The sequence below is a fragment of the Scyliorhinus canicula genome, chromosome 11, assembly GCF_902713615.1.
Source record: "Scyliorhinus canicula chromosome 11, sScyCan1.1, whole genome shotgun sequence".
NCBI lineage: Eukaryota > Metazoa > Chordata > Chondrichthyes > Carcharhiniformes > Scyliorhinidae > Scyliorhinus > Scyliorhinus canicula.
In genome coordinates, this window is record NC_052156.1 from 113,469,213 (window position 1) to 113,490,177 (window position 20,965).

Genomic DNA, 20,965 nt, shown 5'->3' on the forward strand with positions numbered 1-20,965 from the left:
TCAGATTAGCCAAAAAGTGAACCCGCCCACAATAGGCAGGATGTACATTGTTACGTCTCATGAGATCATATTGGATCTCACGAGGCATTGCGAGCTGGGTAGAACTTGGGAGCGGGGTCTCCCAGCTTTTATCTGCCATGCTGCTCTGCGGTGAGCTGCTTTTCGGGTTCAGCTTGGTCATTGGGTCGCACCTAAGTGTCATTTTGGGTGAGTTTGGCGGGGTGTTTCCCGTCGGCTCTTTGGGTGAAATTCAATTCCGCTTTCACCCACATGTACGGTGCAATGTAACGGCCATGTTGAGCCCTGTGTGGATTAATGCTGGCTGGGGAGGCCCATATCAGGATCCAGGCTGGGCTTGCAATTTAACCGGCCTATTCCTGTTGCCGGGTTCCGGATCCCGCCCAATAATCACCAATGAAGGGCAATCTCTATTTCATTGACCACCCTCACCCACACCATGGAGCCAGAGGCTGGGGAGAGTCCCAGATCAATGACAGTCCCAAGGTTTGCCTTTAACTCTCTGTGAGTCCTCCTGGTGGCTGTAAATGATTGGTGGGAGGTCCTCCGACCCTCTGATGGGAAGAGGAGACTTCCCAGCCAGACAAAAGCACATTGTATGAAGGTCTCAGTGGACATCAGTAGCCTTTGAGGTGTTCCAATGAACTTGGTTGCAGTGCTGAAAAAGACTAAATGATCTCCTGAGATCCTCAAGGGTGAGCAGGTCACTATTCTGGAGATGGACATTTATGGAAGAGTGTGATGTGGGATCATCTTGTGCATTGCCTAAGTGTGTAAGGTGGCATGATACAAACATCCCACTCTGCAGAACAAAAGGTGTTATGGGCCCAGGTAAATTAATTAGTAGGCACTGTACATGAGACATTTTGGCTACTGACATGGTAATAATGGCCACACGTTTGAAGGCATGATTGTGGCACAACATCATTGAAAATGAAAATGAATGAAAATCGCTTATTGTCACGAGTAGGCTTCAATGAAGTTACTGTGAAAAGCCCCTAGTCGCCACATTCCGGCGCCTGTCCGGGGAGGCTGGTACGGGAATCGAACCGTGCTGCTGGCCTGCTTGGTCTGCTTTATAAGCCTGCGATTTAGCCTTGTGAGCTAAACCAGCCCCTATAAAGATGTGGACACGCAGAGTACTGGCTCCACTGAGATTTGAACTCGGATCGCTGGATTCAAAGTCCAGAGTGCTCACCGTTACACCATGGAACCAAGGCTCACCGTTACACCATAGAACCAAGGTAAATTGTTACAATTTACCTCTTTATTTGCAGAATAGGGAGGACAACACCAGGGAGGACCAAGACGAGAGGTGGTATACCAAACCTGAGCAACTCAACATCCAGAGAGGAAGATGTCCTGGAGTTGGCTGCCATGATTGGAGCCAGGACATAGGTCAGGGTTGATTGTGAAGCAAGGCTCTGGGCCCTTATCTATAATTCCCCAAACAGTGCAGAAAGGGTTGGGATGAGGAAGGTGTTGGAAACTGGGAAAGCTGACCTGAAGGTAGCATTGATGATTTGTGATTTTGGAGGCCTACAGATATCTCATAGCAATGTGGGTTTCTATGTTAAAGGGTCGGTGGTTCAAACACTGGTTAACATCTCCTAATTGTTCAATTGTTTGTAATGAAGAAGCATGGCATCTCTCAAAGGATAAAGATGTCCCATTTTGTTTTTGTAATGAACTACAATTGGCTTTATTGGTTGGCCAATTGGAGTATGTGCTCCCTCAATGATAGCTCATTGAGGGGGCCCATATAATCACCTGTGTAGGCTTTGTGAGCCAGTCTTAAGTTGACGTGACTGCTACCAGCACTGTTTGTAGCTGCTCCTGTAATATCGTTATTGTAAATAAATATTGGTGTGGTGATGGAACTCCTGCCTCCCGTGGATTACTACAGTTTTGTCCTAGGGTTGCAAAATCGGCAGCTGCATGCATCAGACCCGAGGGACCAACCTTAACCTCTGAGGAGAAAGAGGAAGCCTCAGAACATGCAGCATCACATCCTTGCTCTGTACCTAGCACCAGCGTAGATACACCCACCCTCAATGGAAATATGTGGGATGGCTACAAGGGAAACATACGCTGGTGAAAGCACATCATGGTCACATATAGAGCTGTTAGAGACTGAGATGGAGCAGGCCTCTGGTACTCGAAGCAGTGCTGGGAGCAGCATAGACACTGAGCATCAGTCTGATGATGAACCTCTGGTGTTGTGGAGATCCATGGAGATGAGGCAGAGACACCAGAGGGGCTGCACGCATTGGCCTGGATAGTGGAAGGCACCATCTAGGCCACTAATGCTGTGATCACCCACTCAACAAAACAATTGCTTTCCTCCACTGCCACACTTGCAACTGTCATAGATCATAGAATTTACAGTGCAGAAGGAGGCCATTCGGCCCATCGAGTCTGCACCAGCTCTTGGAAAGAGCACCCTACCCAAGGTCAACACCTCCCCCTATCCCCATAACCCAGTAACCCCACCCAACACTAAGGTCAATTTCGGACACTAAGGGCAATTAATCATGGCCAATCCACCTAACCTGCACAGCTTTGGACTTTGGGAGGAAACCGGAGCACCCGGAGGAAACCCACGCACACACGGGGAGGATGTGCAGACTCCGCACTGACAGTGACCCAAGCCGGAATCGAACCTGGGACCCTGGAGCTCTGAAGCCATTGTGCTATCCACAATGCTACAGTGCTGCCCTCATGTAGAGCTAAAGCCTGCACTTCAATGATAGGATACTGGGTATGCATGCTGACCCCTACTGCGAGACCCAGAGCAAGAGAGAAGGGGGATGAGGAGTTTGGAATGACATCCCAGTCTTGGTTCCTCTCAGGAAAGCTTCGAAAGGGAAGGGGTTAGATAAAACCCCTGCTCTTCATTGATGTAGTGCTGTGGGATCTTTTACACGAATGGGGCCTTGGCTTAATGTCTCCTCTGAAACACGAAAGTTACCTCTGACAGTGGAGCACACTCACAGTATGGCATTGGACATCTCCACCACACCGGAGGTTCATCATCAGACCGATGCTCAGTGTCTATGCTGCTCCCAGCACTGCTTCGAGTACCAGGCACCTGCTCCATCTCAGTCTCTAACAGCTCTATGTGTGACCGTGATGTGCTTCCCTTTCGATGCTTCCCTTCTCAGAGAGGGAAGGCCAAAGGGACCTCACAGCAGAATGGTAGCATTGTGGATAGCCTTGTGCTTCCTTTTCGACCGAGGAGTGTCGGATCTCGGAAGCATGGAGGGTTCCAGAAAAGAATGCTACTGGCTTGCCCGCCTGGTTGAGTGTGGCGGCCTGGGATGACAGTGCGACGTCTGATACATCGCTCTCTACTTGAAAGGGGACGGACTCGTCCACTGCATGCATAGCAGCCTTAGTGATGTCGGCCTTGATGCAACTGAAGGCCTAGTGGGCCTCATCCGTCAGGGGAAACGTGGTAGTTTGAATAAGTGGGCAGGCTTTGTCCGCATAGTTGGGGACCCACTGGGTGTAGTAGGAGAACAGCCCCAGGCATCGTTTGAGGGCCTTGAGGCTGTGGGGAGGGGGGAGTTCCGTGAGAAGCGCATACGTCCTGGTCGGGCCCTATGACTCCGTTCTCCACGACGTAGCCGAGTATGGCCAGTTGTGCAGTGCGGAAAATGCTCTTCTCTTTGTTGCACTTGAGGTTGAGGAATTGGCGGCCTGGAGGAACCTCTGAAGGTTCACGTCATGGTCCTGCTGATCATGGCCACAGATGGTGACATTGTCCAAGCACGGGTATGTAGCCCGCAAACCGTACTGGTCCACCATTCGGTCCATCGTTCTCTGAAAAACAGAGAGCCCGTTAGTGACACCGAAGGGGACCCTGAGGAAGTGGAAGAGTTGGCCGGCTGCTTCAAAAGCAGTGTAGTGGCGTTCTTCCGGGCGGATTGGGTGCTGGTGGTAGGCCGACTTCAGATCGACCGTTGAGAACACACGGTACTGTGCGATCTGGTTGACCATCTCCGCGATGAGGGGAGGGGGTACGCATCCAGTTGCGTGAACCGGGTAATAGTCTGGCTGTAGTCTACAACCATCCGCTTCTTTTCCCCAGTCCGGACGACCATAAACATGTGCTCTGCAGGGGCTGTTGCTAGCCTCGATAATCCCTTCACTCAACAGTCACGGGACCTCTGACTTGATAAAAGCCATATCTTGGGAACTACACTGCCTGCTCCTGGTGGCAATGGGCTTACAGTCGGGAGTGAGGTTCGCAAAGAGCAAAGGGGGGGAGACCTTGAGGGTCGTGATTCTACATACCGTGAGGAGGGTAAGACTTCGATGACTGCATTGGAAGTCTAATCCTAGCAGTAGGGGGGTGCAGAGGTGAGGGAGGACGTACAACTTAAAACGGGCGTACTCGGCGCCCTGCATCGCGAGGTTAGTGATACAGTACCCCCGGATCTGGACCGAATGGGATCCGGAGGCAAGGAAGATGGTTTGGGATGAGGGGTATATGGGAAGGGACGGTGACGTCAGATTGGTGGTCGTCCTTGACTCCGGGAGCGGTGGTCGTGGTTCTGTGTCCATATCCCTCGTCGGTGTTAACGAGGCTCTGGCCAAGGAAGGGTGGTCCTGTGCGCTGGGCTGCAGGGGCGCTGGGGGCTGGGGGGGGGGGGGTGTGTTGGTGCTGGGGGCTGTGGCCGCGCGCCGGCGGGTGCCAGGTCCTGAAGGGAGACCATGTCCTGCCTGCCAGAGTCGGCTGTACAAATGAGTGCCACCCACAGGTGGCTGGACTATATATGGCCCCGGTGAGAGCAGAGCCAGAGGCGGTGCCCACCGGGGTTCTAGTTCGGTACCTGGAAGTAGCCCGTATCATCACTTCCAGGTCATGGGTCACATTATTATACCAACAGTACCATCAGCTCATGCATTAGGTGAAGTACATTCACCACACCCTGCTAACTTAGGCCATTAGTGACTTGGGCACATCATCTTGACAAGTGCACATGTGTTGAGCACTGAGGGAATGCAGCATTGTCAGGGTTGCTGCCTTTCAGATAAGCCTTTAAACCGATCTGTCCTCTTTAGTGGATGTAAACAATCCCATGGCACAGATGGTACAATCATTTATTTTGTCACTGTTTGTGGGAACTTTCTGTGTCAAATTGGCTCGCTGTTTTTCCTATGATACAACAGTCACCACAATTCAACAGTACCCCAATGGCTGAAACACACTTTGGGGACTCCTGTAATTGTGGAAATCGCTACAGATCTTGCTATGATTACTGACACAATGCTAACCAGTCGAAAGCATTTTCACTTAGTGGACAGGCTGTCTCAGGGAAAATTCTGCCAGTCTGTTGTGGTGCCAACTACAGAAATATCAAATTACAGGATCAATAAAAGTATTGAACTTCATCTATCAACAATTTAAAAGTCCATCATGTTTTCCTCCTGCTCTGATTTTCTTTCTTAGATCGTAACTTAATGCAGACCACGTCCAATTATATTTTTATTGCTCCACAACTCAAAACCTTGGTTCTGAAAATCTCTTGTTCCAAATGTTCTTTTCTGTTTCTGATCAAACTTCATATAACCCATTACTAGAACTACTTCACTCAAGCTAACTTGCAGGACTGGTAGAAAGATATTCTGATACCCTACATAATATGGGAGGAGAGAAACTCTGATTAGAATCCCTACAGTGCAGAAGGAGATCCTTCGGCCCATCAAGTCTGCACTGACCCTCTGAAAGAACACCCTAACTAGTCCCACTCCTCCCGCCTTATCCCCATATTCCCACCTAATCCGAATAACCTTGGACACCAAGGGGCAATTTAGCCTGGCTAATCCACCTAACCTGCACATCTTTGGACTGTGGGAGGAAACCGGAGCATCCGGAGGAAACTCACGCAGACATGGGGAGAAAGTGCACACAGACAGTCACCCAAGGCCAGAATTGAACCTGGGTCCCTGACGCTGTGAGTCAGCGCCAATTTAAGATTGGCCAAGTTTATTTTTCCTTATTCATTCACAGGATGTGAGTGTCCGTGGCTCAACCAGCATTTGTTGCGTATCGGCAATTACTCTTGAGAAGGAGGTGGTGAGCTGCTTTCTTGAAACGCTGCAGTCCATGTGATGTAGATACACCCACAGTGCTGTTAGGAGCATTAAGCTGCCATTAAGTTGCATTCTCATGGATGCTATTGTCCCCAGGTGTGGCAGCTTCTTAAGTGTCAACTTTGTCAATTGGACTTACTATCCTATAGCCAATATAAGTGTACCTGTCTGGTGGGTTCCAAACCCCTTTGGGAAGATTACCTCTCCCTTCCTGTTGACCTCCAGTGCTGCATTAGAAAACCTTGGAACCTATTCTCTCCCCTTTGCATCATTGTTACTCTTCTTGCTGCTCAGAATGTCTTCTGCTACCAGTCCCAGCTGCTGCGTCAGCCCCTTTAAGAGTTGCAGTCTGCAATCTGTCTTGGGGTGTGCCTATTTAACGGTTGTAATCTTGCATAAACTTTGCCCCCTGCTGAGGTGTACAGTCACTCAACAATGGATTCAGCTCTGAACTGTGCATTACAATTATTGAAGTTAGTAGGCAGCACAACTTTACATGCTGCTTGTACTGTAAGGAATCAACATGGGTTTAACCAGAATTATAATTGCCCTTCTTCCTCTTGTTTTTAGGCCTGATCCAATTTTCCTGCCAACATTGCAGCATTCCTTCAGTGCTATGTCAAAATGTCAGCCGAGAGTGTGTTCTCAGGACCTGGAGTGAGACTTGAACTTACGACATTCGACATAGGTGTGTGCAATTCAGTCCTTTAAGTCTGTCATGTGCCAATCATTTAGTCCATGACTTACATGAAACCCAGCTAGCTGCCTTACCTGCTCCATATCCCTTACCAAATAAAGCTATCAATTTCATCTACAAGACCAAGGGCAGTAGGTACATGGGATCTCTATCATCGCCAATGTCTCTCCACATTATCGAGTCGTACACCGATCCCGACTTGGAAATAGAATGGTTGTTCCCTCATTGCCTTTGGGTTATAATCCAGAACTTTCCACCTGACAATGTGTTGAGAGAATTAGCACAAATTGCAGTGACTTAAGAAGTTTCACCGCCACTTTCTTGAGAAGCAACTAGGCATTGACAATAATTGCCAAGTTCGCCAGTGATATCAACATCTCAGAAAATATAAAATTATGTAAACTAAAATTTGATCGTTGTGATTAAACGTACACAATTCTGCTGCACTGGTGGCCCTTGCACCTCATGGATGGCCAGTTTTGGACTGCTGGAGCTAATCTGAATCTATGTCATTTAGTGCAGTGGTGTGCGACATGACATCATGCATGGCATCCTTCATCTGAAGGTGGGACATCATCTCCACAAGGACTGGGCGGTGGTCACTCATACCGATGCATCTGCAGCAGGCAGATTGGTGAGGATACGGTCAGTAGACACAGGGAGAATGTGCAGACTCCGCACAGACAGCGCGGAATTCTCCGCTCCCGCGAAAAATCGGGAAGGCCGTCGTGAACTCGGCCGAGTTTCACAACGGCCTCGGAGGCCGCTCCTCTCACCTTATTCACCCACACCCGGGGGGCTAGGAGATGCCCTCCGTAACTCTCGGCTGCCAGGCCTTGACGCTTGCGTCAAGGCAGCGCACCGGGAATGACGCGGCCGGCGCGCCTAAGTGTTGTCAGCCGCACATGCGCAGTTTGGCCAGCGCCAACCCGTGCATGCACCGCTGACGTCATGACGGCTGACGGCTCAAACCCGCGCATGCGCGGTGGCCGTCTTCCCCTCTGCTGCCCCGCAAGACGTGGCAGCTTGATCTTGCGGGGCGGCAGAGGGGAAAGAGTGCGTCCCTTTGAGACGCCGGCCCGACGATCGGTGGGCACCAATCGCGGGCCAATCCCCTCCCGAGCACGGCCGTGGTGATCAGTCCCCTCTCCACCCCCCCACATGCTTCAAACCAGCATTTGGCGCCCATGTTCACGACGGCAGCGACCAGGTGTGGTTGCCACCGTCGTGAACTGGTCGCGAACGGCAGGCCGCTCGGCCCATCCGGGTCGGAGAATCGCCGGTCGCAGTGAAAAATGGCGAGCGCCGATTCTTCCGAGCGGGGCGGTGTGAGAATAACGGGGGGCGCCAGGGGGGCGTGTCGTGAGTCGCCCGGCCCTCCCGCGATTCTCCCACCCAGCGTGGGGAGCGAGAATCCCACCCACAGTGTCCCAGCGGGGAATCGAACCTGAGACCCTGGAGCTGTGAAGCAACTATACTAACCGCTGTGCTACCGTGCTGCCCACGGTACAGCATCCATAGAATTCCTACAGTGTAGAAGGAGGCCATTTGGCCCATCGAGTCTGCACCAACCCTCTGAAAGAGCACCCTACCTAGGATTACTCCCTCCCATTATCCTCACAACCCCATCCAACCAGCACATTGTTGGACCCCAAGAGGCAATTTTTTAGTATGGCCAATCCACCTAATCTGAACTTTGGACTGTGGGAAGAACCGGGAGCACCCGCAGATAATGGGGAGAACAAGCAGACCCCAACCAGACAGTCACCCAAGGACAGAATCGAACCGGGGTCCCTGGCGCTGTGAGGCAGCTGTGCTGACCACTGTGACCCAGTGCCACCCCACTGTGCGGTCACTGCTGTGGTCAGCTGCAGTGGAGATAAATTAACACAAATGGTTTCATGCAAATTGGTTGGAAAAACTAGTATCGCCAGAAATGTCATGAGTAACAACCCGTCATTCCTATGTTTGCACTTTAGGGCCTCAAAAGGATCCCACGACTATCAAACCAATACCAACCATGTGGGGATGTCTGAATCGGCTCCGGAAAAATGTCCGTCACAATCGTTACAGGGATACGCCAGACCTGCAGAAGCTCATCGGGAAACACTGTGACAATACTCCTGATCAGTCCACAGTTTGACTGTGTCTCAGAGTTCGGGTATTTAGCTCTTAACCTGTGCAACAAAAAGCAAACCAGAACAAAAGGAGGCATGAGGGGCACAGAGAGCGATAAAGGCTGAATTAAAGTTCACTTTATACCAAACAAGTCAAATGTTCGACTACATGCTGCGATGCTGCTGGACTCCTTCATGCACAAGTATTTAGATAAGATAAACAAGAACAGAAAAATGCCCAGAACTGCACACCAGGTCTAACAGTGTCACTACAGAGAAAAGAAAGGTTCATAGCTCTTCTTCAGAGTCATTGCTCATCTGCCTAGACCTAATGGTAGCAATGCAAAGCTTATTAAGGGCCACAGGAATTTTAATTGGACAGTACTGCAGTGATTGGTTAAGTGGTACAACTGTGATAATTTTGTTGATCTTATGATGTGTTTGTGTCCCATTTTGTTTCGAATGACATACTTTGGAGATTGCTCCCCCTTTCTCCAGCACGGTATGAAGTGTTTACATGCAATACTGAAATGTGAACGTTGCATGCTAATTCAGCGGAGTGCTGATTGCCAGTGACAGAATGGTTCCAAGGCTCCAGCAGAACAGGAAGAGCTGGAAAAATAAAAGATGGGGTTTGAACGAGCTCTTACAATACAAACTGTCTGCAAGCACAGAGGGCAGCAGGACATCAAAGTGAAGAGCTCCGTGGAGTTTGGCAAGTTGAGTTAAAAGCTAATTATGGGGTTGGCGTAGAAGCATCTTGTTCCTTTGTACAGAGGCTAGAGGACCCTTGGTTGGCTTCCAACATTTTCTGTCAGACACCCAGCATTCGTTTTATTGTGGTCCGACTTAAATACTAATGATACACGCATTGAAGTGAGACTTACAGACTGCTTGTAGAAATAAATTAATTACTGAGAGGGATTGCTATTTTAGTCAGGCAGCAGGGTATTGTAAATAAGAACAAAATAACAAGCCACAGCTATGGAGCTTCACCCTTCACCTTCCACTAAGACAGATGACAGGAAGCCCACAATTTGGCATTTGATCAGAACTTAAGACGTACTCAGAAATCACTCAGGAGATTTTCCAGTTACAAAGTCCAATGGAGCTGGAGTGTAACAGGTGCAGGGTGAAGGGGAAGGAAGGGACTTGAGAAATCTGGCTCAGATCCACAAAGCTGGACTTGTGCCAAGTGGGATATTCAGGCAGAAGGCTGCCTGAAGGGACTCTTGGCTACATTCAATTAAATATAAAGTCTATTCAGGAAAGATGGGACTGGACAATTTATCTGGATTGGCCAAACTCAATAATAAAAGATCCAAAGGTGTATCGGTACACTCTCTCAAAGCTGTCTGCCTCTAAACCAGAGTTGTCCATTTTTAGAGTGTGCCATGTATTTTTATTTCTAATTTACTCATTTAGAATGAATATACTTGGACAATTTGGCAAGGCATTGCATGGTGTCAGATTTGTTATCCCTTTCACTGCTTATGCGAAGGTTTACTCCCATATTCTAAGTGGCTCTTGACCATTCCCATCTTGGATTCGGCCAAAACACTAATTACCCTAAAGGTCCAACCCAAAATCTGAAAAAAATCCCAGTTCTAGCACAGCCTCAGTCCCAAGACTGCTGACTTTAAGAGAGTGTATCTGTCTTGGCGTTATTCTTAACTTTCTAGCGTTTCAGCAGGATCCCACCCTTGATTTATGCATTCTTAATGGAATATTTTATTTTAGTTTAAAAGAACTGTGAGTGTTAGGAGCCATTTTGTACTCTCACATTCCCATCCACTGTTATAGACGTACCTAGCTGTGATGATTCTGTTGCAGGGAAAATGTCTCAGAGTCACCTACTCTGAATGAAGGTCCACGGGAACCACATTGGAAAGACTACACCCAAGGACTGTGAGGTGGACAACTGGAAATGCAGATAAGCAAATGGCCACTGAGCATTCAGTGACTCAAAATAACTTTATAGAACTCACAAATAACCCCTTCCTCCATTCAAGACAGGAAATTGGGTTTAGTTAAGATGCTTCGACAAAAACTAAGCGAAGATAGGTGCAGAGAAGAAAGACCAGAAACAGAAAATGTTCTGATGGACCTTCAAAAGTGAGAGCCAATGTGGAAAGCTTCCTCCCATGAAAGGCTAGCACAGAGGGAAGAGGGGCAAACTGGAGAGAAGATATAATGATGAATTGGGTGCCTAAGGCTCAATGCAGCAGCCTCCAAGAAACATACAACACACAAAACAGAACCATTCAAGAGGTGGAAAAGATAACGAACAACATACTCAGAAGAGATGAAAATGCAGCAATAGAGAATTGAGAGCAAGGAATTTGACTGAAGGTAGGAAGAAAATACTGAAGCAGCCCCAAGATCAAGACAAAACAAACCAGAGAAGTCAAGCAGAGAGAGGGAAAAGTGCCATTAAATAACATCAAGCTAACTTTGAAGGTTTCTTGACAGAAATAGAGTGGCTACAGGAGCTATGATTCAGGTTGATTTTACCAACTAGCTCTTCTGTCTGAGTTTATGATTTATGCAACTGTCAAGTAAAGCTTTCTGCCGGAGGTGCTAATTTACAATGAAAGCACACCTGGACTGAAGGGAATGTTAAAAAATAATTAATTGTCTTCTCTAAAGATCCAGCTCCATTTTGCTAAAATTAAAAGGTTTTCATTTCATTACATGTTAAGTGTGTGACTCTCTTGATTCCATTAGTTTACAATGTAGATGTGATTCACATATCATACTGTAAAACAAATTCTTATAGATGTACTGGGTAGAGAGGCAAAAGTGCGTCAAGAACAGAAAGGGGGCCCGATGAGATGCTGCTGAAATGGACTAGAAAGCATCCCATCTTGGGTAATAACACCTTAAAAATCTTTTCTCAAAAAGCAGGCAGATTGGAAGTTGCTAATTCTTCACATTTTACAAGTGACTTTAATTGAATATTCCAGACTTACGTATTTAACAAGTTGCAGAGGGCAGCAACCTCCTCATTACTTCCCTCGAGCTTGTCTACTAGCTTCACTTGCTGATCCATCAAAGGCAGCGACACCTCTTTCGATTCCCCTGGATTGTACATGGCAGGGAACTGTAACCAGGAGGAAAATGTAACTTTAAATAACAGTACAGGATATTTGAAATGAAAAACAGATAGGGGACAGTATTTAAAGTCCATGAATGGCTGGGAAGGATCTTAAGACTGGATGCAGGCTCTAGGCCACAGGTTATAAGCTTTCAGTTAAACACAAGTATCAAAGTCATTCTTCCGATAATCCAAAGCTATTGTACAGGTATGGATGAAGTCAAGGATCGATTCCATTATCACATTTCCTCCGATGTCACTAGGGGATTGGATGCAAAAACACAAACTTTCCTTTTTAATTCTTATGAAATGAAAATCGCTCATTGTCACAAGTAGGCTTCAATGAAGTTACTGTGAAAAGCCCCTAGTCGCCACATTCCGGCACCTGTTCAGGGAGGCTGGTACAGGAATTGAACCCGTGCTGCTGGCCTGCCTTGGTCTGCTTTAAAAGCCAGCGATTTAGCCCAGTGTGCTAAACCAGCCCCTGAATCATGGAGAGACTGTGAGATAGGATGGGTTCCCAGCTCAAGTACGGTGTTTATACGACAAGATGTGATCAGATGTTCGACAGACACCATGATGCCACCTGGACCCTTACAGATCCAATGGGAAATGAGAAAGGGGGTGTACTCGAATCAGCTAGTCCCGATTAAATGTGGAATTTTGTTTTAGTGACTCAGTGGCAGCTGGCGGTAAATGAACATAACTTTAACTATTTACAAAGTCTTTCTGAAGGCAGCATGTCTCTCCCAGCACAGTCCTTGCTAGGAGGACTAGAATTACCAGGGCGTGCTTTGGGCCGACTTTTATCTTAGCACATAATGAGCCCCAGATGGGTGGCCTCTGCCCCCTATCTGGGAAACTCGTACTCCATGAGCCCTATGGGGAGATTAAGGACGGTTTCATCTTGGCCCTCATGGGGGTTATGACAATTTTAAACATAAGAACACAAGATCCAGGAGCAGGAGTAGGCCACCTGGCCCCTCGAGCCTGCTCCGCCATTCAATAAGATCATGGCTGATCTTTTGTGGACTCAGCTCCACTTACCTGCCCGCTCACCATAATCCTTAATTCCTTTACTGTTCAAAAGTCTATATGCCTTTTCTTTCAATTTGATACCCTCCTTTATTTCCTTAGATATCCATGGCTTAATCCAGGCATGTTTAATAAGATTCATATTTGGCTTTGCTAACCCTAATTTTATAGTCGTTGAAGACAACATTTAAAGAACTTTAAATGCACATAATGCTGGTCAACTAATGCTATGTTGTCGCTTCCCACTAAGCCATTGCACACATTGAACCACGTGAGATTTTGGGGAATAGGCTCCTTATTAGATCCAAACGGAGAAAGCAAAGGTAAAAGAATGACATCCTAACAGTTTTTTGTTTAATCTACATTTATAATCATAGAATGTAACAATACAGAATAATAATCTTTATTAGTGTCACAAGTAGGCTTACATTAACACTGCATAAGAACATAAAAACTACGAACAGGAGGAGGCTATCTGGCCCCTCAAGCCTGCTCTGCCATTCAATGCGATCATGGCTGATCTTTTGTGGACTCAGCTCCACTTTCCGGCCCAAACACCATGGGCGGAATTCTCTGCAAGATCCGACGCCGTCGTGAAACCTGGAGATGTTCACGACGGCGTCGGAAGCCTCTCCCGGCCCCCTATTCTCCCCTAACCGGGAGGGATAGGCGGGCCGTACCGGGAAACTCAGCGGCCGGGCCTTGTCCCTGGCTTCAAGGCCCAGCGCGCCAAGAATGACGCCGCGGCGGAGCCTAATGACGTCAGCCGCGCATGCGTGGTTGCCGTCTTTCCCCTCAGCCGTCCCGCAAGACGTGGCGGCTTGATCTTGCGGGCCGGCGGAGGGGAAAGAGTGCGTCCCCTTGAGACGCCGGCCCGACGATCGGTGGGCACTGATCGCGGGCCAGTCACCTCCCGAGCACGGTCGTGGTGCTCGATCCCCGATCCGCCCCCCTAGGCCCCAAACTTAACTGGTGCGCCATGTTCACGATGGCAGCAACCAGGTGTGGTTGCCACCGTCGTGAACAGGTTGGGAACGGCAGGCCGCTCGGCCCATCCGGGTCGGAGAATCGTGGGCCGCCGTGAAAAATGGCGGCCCGCGTTTCTCCGAGAGGCGTGTCGGAAAACCGGACACGCCATTTTGGGGGGGGGGGGGGGTGGGAGAATAGCGGGAGGTGCGGGAGCGGACCTCCTGCTATTCTTCCACCCATCGTGGTTGCGGAGAATTGCGCCCCATAACCCTTAATCCCTTTATTCTTCAAAAAACTATCTATCTTTACCTTAAAAACATTCAATGAAGGAGCCTCCACTGCTTCACTGGGCAAGGAATTCCATAGATTCACAACCCTTTGGGTGAAGAAGTTCCTCCTAAACTCAGTCCTAAATCTACTTCCCCTTATTTTGAGGCTATGCCCCCTAGGTCTGCTTTCACCCGCCAGTGGAAACAACCTGCCCGCATCTATCCTGTCCATTCCCTTCATAATTTTATATGTTTCTATAAGATCCCCCCCCCCCCCCCCCCCCCCCATCCTTCTAAATTCCAACGAGTACAGTCTCCTCATAATCCAACCCCTTCAGATCTGGGATTAATTTAGTGAATCTCCTCTGCACACCCTCCAGCACCAGTAAGTCCTTTCTCAGGTAAGGAGGCCAAAACTGAACACCATACTCCAGGTGTGGCCTCACTAACACCTTATACAATTGCAACATAACCTCCCTAGTCTTAAACTCCATCCCTCTAGCAATGAAGGACAAACTCCATTTGCCTTCTTAATCACCTGTTGCACCTGTAAACCAACTTTTTGTGACTCATGCACTAGCACACCCAGGTCTCTCTGCACAGCAGCATATTTTAATATTTTATTATTTAAATAATAATCCCTTTTGCTGTTATTCCTACCAAAATGGATAACCTCACATTTGTCAACATTGTATTCCATCTGCCAGACCCTAGCCCATTCACTTATCCAAATCCCTCTGCAGACGTCTGGTATCCTCTGCACTTTTTGCATTACCACTCATCTTAGTGTCATCTGCAAACTTGGACACATTGCACTTGGTCCCCAAATCATCTATGTAAATTGTGAACAATTGTGGGCCCAACACTGATCCCTGAGGGACACCACTAGCTACTGATTGCCAACCAGAGAAACATCCATTAATCCCCACTCTTTGCTTTCTATTAATTAACCAATCCTCTATCCATGCTACTACTTTACCCTTAATACCATGCATCTTTATCTTATGCAGCAAACCTTTGTGTGGCACTTTGTCAAAAGCTTTCTGGAAATCCAGATATGCCACATCCATTGGGTCCCCATTATCTACCGTACTGGTAATGTCCTCAAACAATTCCACTAAATTAGGACTTCCGGTGGCGCCCTCGAGGAGGCAGGTCGCTGGTCGGATCGCTCCCGCCCGCGATGGGCAAACGGACCTTTGTTAACGGACTTTTTTGGGACCTGGCAGCCTGAATCGGTGGAGGAGACGATAGGGAAAGGCTTAATACCATGCATCTTTATCTTATGCAGCAACCTTTTGTGTGGCACTTTGTCAAAAGCTTCCTTTCCGGGGTATGGGCAGCTGGGCTAGAAGTGGTCGAGTGGAGCGGCAAGGATCGAAGCGGGAGCAGCGGGGACCCCAGGCTGGGCGGCCAAGCATGGCGGACGGCGGGGACCGGGGAGCGGAGGCTCACTGGCCAAGGGAGGAGCAGATGGAGTTTTTCAAGAACTGCTTCGCCGAGCTGAGGAGGGACACGCTGGACCCGATGAGAGCGGTGATGGACCGAATGGTCGAGATACAGGCGGTCCAAGGGAAGGCGCTCAGGGAGGTCGAGGCGAAGCTCTCCAGTCAGGCGGGCACGGTAACGGAGCTGGAGCACGAGGTGGAGGAGCTGAACGCCCGTCAGAGGAGGATGCAGGAGCAGCTTGAAGAGCTGGGGAACAGAGCCAGGAGGCAGAATTTACGGATCATTGGCCTCCCCGAGGGCTGCGAGGGGTCAGATGTGGGCGCATACGTGACGGGTATGCTTGAGGTGCTGATGGGACCGGAGGCCTTCCCTCAACCCCTGGAGTTGGATGGGGCACATAGAGCCCCCGCAAGGAAGCCCAGGACAGGCGACCGACCGAGGGCCTTGGTGGTCCGCTTTCACCGGCTTGCTGACAGGGAACGTGTGCTGCGATGGGCCAAGGCGGAGAGGAGCAGCAGATGGGAGAACTGCGAGGTGCGCATTTACCAGGACTTGGGAACGGAGCTGGCCAAGAGGCGTGCAGGATTCATCAAGGTAAAGGCAGCCCTCTACAAAAAGGAGGTGAGGCTTGGAATGCTTTATCCTGCAAAGCTTTGGCTTACGTTTGAGGAACTCCACTACTATTTTGAGACACCAGAACAGGTTTGGACCTTTATTAAAGACAAGAAGCTGGACTTGAACTAATGGGCACTTAGTTCTTTCAGTGCTGTACAGTGGCGGCGGCCTGTTAACCCAAAATTGCTCTGATTGGGACTTTTATTAAAAGAAGAAGCTGGACTGGAACTAAAGGACTTTGGGCTCTCAGACCTTTTGTGTGGCGGCGGTTTGTTAAACTATCCTGTACTGTAATGTTTTATCCAAGATTGTTTTCAGCCTGGACAGAGAGTGGGGGCTGGAGGGCTCACTGTTTAGGGTCTTTTGGGGGGATTTCAATGGGGGAGGGGGGGGGGGGGCTGTGCTTGGTACCTTTTGGCGCGAGATCGGGGCCTCTGATAGGGGGATGGGCTAGGGGCTAGTTACGGGACTTGAAAGGGCACGGTGGGATACAATTAGGTTAATGGGTCCCTGGCGTGTGGGGGGAGGGCCTGAGCGCTGGGACGGGAGACAGGTAGGCGCCAAGGGCAGGGGTCAGTGTGGCTAGCGTAGGTCAGGGGGCACCAGGGAGATCGGAGGTGGGGCAGGGCGGGCTAGGGCCAAGCGCAGGGCTGACCTGGTAGGTCAGGCCTTGGGGAGCAGGGGAGACCAGGCGGAGGGGGGCAGGGAGGGGGAAGAGGGTTAGGGCCACATTAGTTTAGTTGAACACGTGTGGCATGGGCAAACAGAGCTGGCAGGGAAAGTGCCTTATTGAAGGATCTTTGGCTTCAACACTTATTAACATGTTTATTCTTTCCCACTGTTCATTTTCACTATGTTAAGGCTCTTTGCACAGGGCCATTTTTCTCTCTGTAACTGTTACAAATTTGTGTTAAATAAAAAACTTTAAAAAAAAAATTCGACTAAATTATTAGGCACGACCTGCCCTTTATGAACCCATGCTGTATCTGCCCAATGGTACCATTTCCATCCAGATGCCTCGCTTTTTCTTCCTTGATGATATATTCCAGCATTTTTACTACTACCGAAATTAAGCTAACTGGCCTATAATTTCCCGCTTTCTGCCTACCTCCTTTTTTAAATAGTGATGTAACGTTTACTAATTTACAATCCGCCAGGACCACCCCAGAGTCTAGTGAATTTTGGTAAATTATCACGAGTGCATTTGAAATTTCCCTAGCCATCTCTGGTCGCTCTCTGAGATGCATTCCATCAGGGCCAGGAGACTTGTCGACCTTTAGACCCATTAGCTTGCCCATCACTACCTCCTTAGTGATAACAATCATTTCAAGGTCCTCACCTGTCATAGCCTCATTTCCATCAGTTACTGGCATGTTAATTGTGTCTTCCATTGTGAAGACTGACCCAAAAAACCTGTCAGTTCCTCAACCATTTCCTCATATCCCATTATAAAATCTCCCTTCTCATCCTCTGAAGGACCGATATTTACCTTAGCCACTCTTTTTTGTTTTATATATTTGTAGAAACTTTTACGATCTGTTTTTATATTCTGAGCAAGTTTACTCTCATAATCTATCTCACTCTTCTTTATAGCTATTTTAGTAGTTTTCTATTGCTCCCTAAAGATTTCCCAGTCCTCTAGTCTCCCTTTCAAGGTTAGTCTCCTAACCTTTGCCACTTTGTATGCTTTTTCCTTCAATTTGATACTTTCCCTTATTTCCTTAGATATCCACGGTCGATTTTCCCTCTTTCTACCATCCTTCCTTTTTGTTGGTATAAACCTTTGCTGAGCACTGTGAAAAATCACTTGGAAGGTTCTCCACTGTTCCTCAACTGTTTCAACATAAAGTATTTGCTCCCAGTCTACGCTAGCTAGCTCTTCTCTCATCCCATTGTATTCTCCTTTGTTTAAGCACACGCAGGGTCGGAGAATCGGCGGGCAGCGGCGTTATTTCCGCTCCCGCAGGGTTTTGAAATCTCCCACCGGCATAAAACCGGCGTTGTGCAAATCCCGCTGGCAGCCTCTGAAAACAGCTGGCGCCGGCGGGATTTCAATTTTTTTTCACTTACCTCAAATCTCCGGCCCGGATGGGCCGAAGTCCCGCCGACGTGGCCACGGGTCACGTCGGCGCAAATCAAAGTTGCTTTATAACGGCGTCAACCATTGATGATGGTTGACGCCGTTCAGTGTCGGGGGGTGGGTTGCGGCATCGGGGGGGGGCTGGGTTGCGGCATCGGGGGGGGGTTGGGTTGTGGCATGGGGGGGGGGTTGGGTTGCGGCATCGGGGGGGGTTGGGTTGCGGCATCGGGGGGGGGGGGTTGGGTTGCGGCATTGGGGGGGGTTGGGTTGCGGCATCGGGGGGTTGGGTTGCGGCATCGGGGGGGGTTGGGTTGCAGCATGGGGGGGTGCGGCATCGGGGGGGGGGTGCGGCATCGGGGGAGGTTGGGGTGCGGCATGGGGGGGTTGGGGTGCGGCATGGGGGGGGGGTTGGGGTGCGGAATGGGGGGGTTGGGTTGCGGCCTCGGGGGGGTGGGTTGCGGCATTGGGGGGGCGGCATCGGGGGGGCATCGGGGGGGGTGGGTTGCGGCATCGGGGGGGTTTGCGGCATCGGGGGGTGGGTTGCGGCATGGGGGTGGGTTGCGGCATCGGGGGGGGTTGCGGCATCGGGGAGGTTGCGGCATCGGGGGGTGGGTTGCGGCATGGGGGTGGGTTGCGGCATCGGGAGGGCTTGCGGCATCGGGGGGGGTTGCGGCATCGGGGGGAACCGGGGGGGGTTGCGGCATGGGGGGGGCATCAGGGGGGGCATTGGGGGGGCATCGGGGGGGGGCATCGGGGGGGGGGGTTGGGGGCAGCGGCGTGCAGAGAGGGGGGGCGACGGATGCCCTGGGCCAATGCACCATCGCCCCCCCCTGTACGCCGCTGCCCCCTACCCCAACCACCACCCCCCCTCACCACCCCTACCTCCCTCCAACGCCCCTACCCCCCTCCCCACCACCCCTACCCCCATCCAATGCCCCTAACCCCCTCCCCACCACCCCTACCCCCATCCAACGCCCCTAACCCCCTCCCCACCACCCCTACCCCCCTCCAACGCCGCCCCCCATCTCTCGCAACGCCGCAACCCCCCACCCTCAACGCCGCAACCCCCCCTCATCGCCGCAACCCCCCCCCCTCAACGCCGGTACCCACACCCCGTCCCCCTCCCTCTGAAGGCCGGTACCCACACAGCCCCCCCCTCTCCTCCTCCCCCCCTTCCTTCTTCCTCCCCCCCTTCTTCCTCCCCCCCCTTCCTTCCTCCTCCCCCCCCTTCTTCCTCCTCCCCCCCTTCCTTCCTCCGTTAGTGGGGGGGGGGGTGCGGCGTTAGTGGGGGGTGGGGAGGGTGCGGCGTTGGAGTGGGGTAGGGGGTGAAGGGGGTAGGGGTGGTGAGGGGAGGGGGTTGGGGTAGGGGCAGCTGCGTGCAGATGGGGGGCGACGGTGCATTGGCCCCGGGCATCAGTCGCCCCCCTCTCTGCACGCCGCTGCCCCTACCCCAACCCCCCCTCACCACCCCTACCCCTTCACCACCCCTACCCCCCTCCAGCGCCGCACCCCCCCCCCCACTAACGGAGGAAGGAAGGGGGGGGGGAGGAAGGAAGGGGGGGAGGAAGGAAGGGGGGGGGAGGAAGGAAGGGGGGGAGGAAGGAAGGGGGGGAGGAAGGAAGGGGAGGAAGGAAGGGGGGGAGGAGGAGAGAGGGGGGGTGTGGGTGCCGGCCTTCAGAGGGAGGGGGACGGGGTGTGGGTACCGGCGTTGAGGGGGGGGGGGGGACCCGGCGTTGAGGGGGGGTGGGGACCCGGCGTTGGGGGGGGGGGACCCGGCGTTGAGGGGGGGGGGACCCGGCGTTGAGGAGGGGGGGGGGAGACCCGGCGTTGAGGGGGGGGGGACCCGGCGTTGAGGGGGGGGGGCACGGCGTTGAGGGGGGGGGTTGCGGCGTTGCGAGAGATGGGGGGCGGCGTTGGGGGGGGGTAGGTGTGGTGGGGAGGGAGGTAGGTGTGGTGGGGAGGGAGGTAGGGGTGGGTGGGGAGGGAGGTAGGGGTGGTGGGGAGGGAGGTAGGGGTGGTGGAGTGGGAGGTAGGGGTGGTGGGGAGGGAGGTAGGGGTGGTGGGGAGGGAGGTAGGGGTGGTGGGGAGGGAGGTAGGGGTGGTGAGGGGGGTTGGGGTAGGGGGGCAGCGGCGTACAGAGGGGGGGGGGCGATGGTGCGTTTGGCCCCGGGCATCCGTCGCCCCCCCTCTCTTGCCTGCCGCTGCCCCAAACCCCCCCCCAAATGCCGGGGGGGGAACACCCCCACATGCCGGAACCCCCCCCAAAATGCCGGGGAACACACCCCCCCCCCAAATGCCGGAAACACACCCCCCACCCCCAAATGCCGGAAACACACCCCACCCCCCAAATTGCCGGAACACCCCCCCACATGACGGAACACACCCCCCCAAATGCCGGAAACACCCCCCCCCCCAAATGCCGGACCCCAAACCCCCCCCCAAATGCCGGACCACCCCCCCCCAATGCCGTGACCCCACCCCCCCCCCAAAGGCTGACCCACCCTCCCCCCCCAAATG

At 51.5% G+C, this 20,965-nt stretch overlaps 1 protein-coding gene and 1 non-coding gene across 2 annotated transcripts in view; both read right to left on the reverse strand.

Moving 5' to 3' along the window:
- LOC119973296 (phosphatidylinositol 4-phosphate 3-kinase C2 domain-containing subunit gamma-like) overlaps positions 1 to 20,965 on the reverse strand; it is a 307,465-nt gene that overhangs the window by 243,721 nt on the left and 42,779 nt on the right. Inside the window, 2 exon segments of the mRNA XM_038811105.1 lie at positions 8,837 to 8,994; positions 11,907 to 12,037. Of these exon segments, the coding sequence (XP_038667033.1) occupies positions 8,837 to 8,994; positions 11,907 to 12,037 (289 nt within the window).
- trnaq-uug lies at positions 1,162 to 1,233 on the reverse strand. Its single transcript has one exon. It is a non-coding gene; the product is annotated as a tRNA-Gln (tRNA).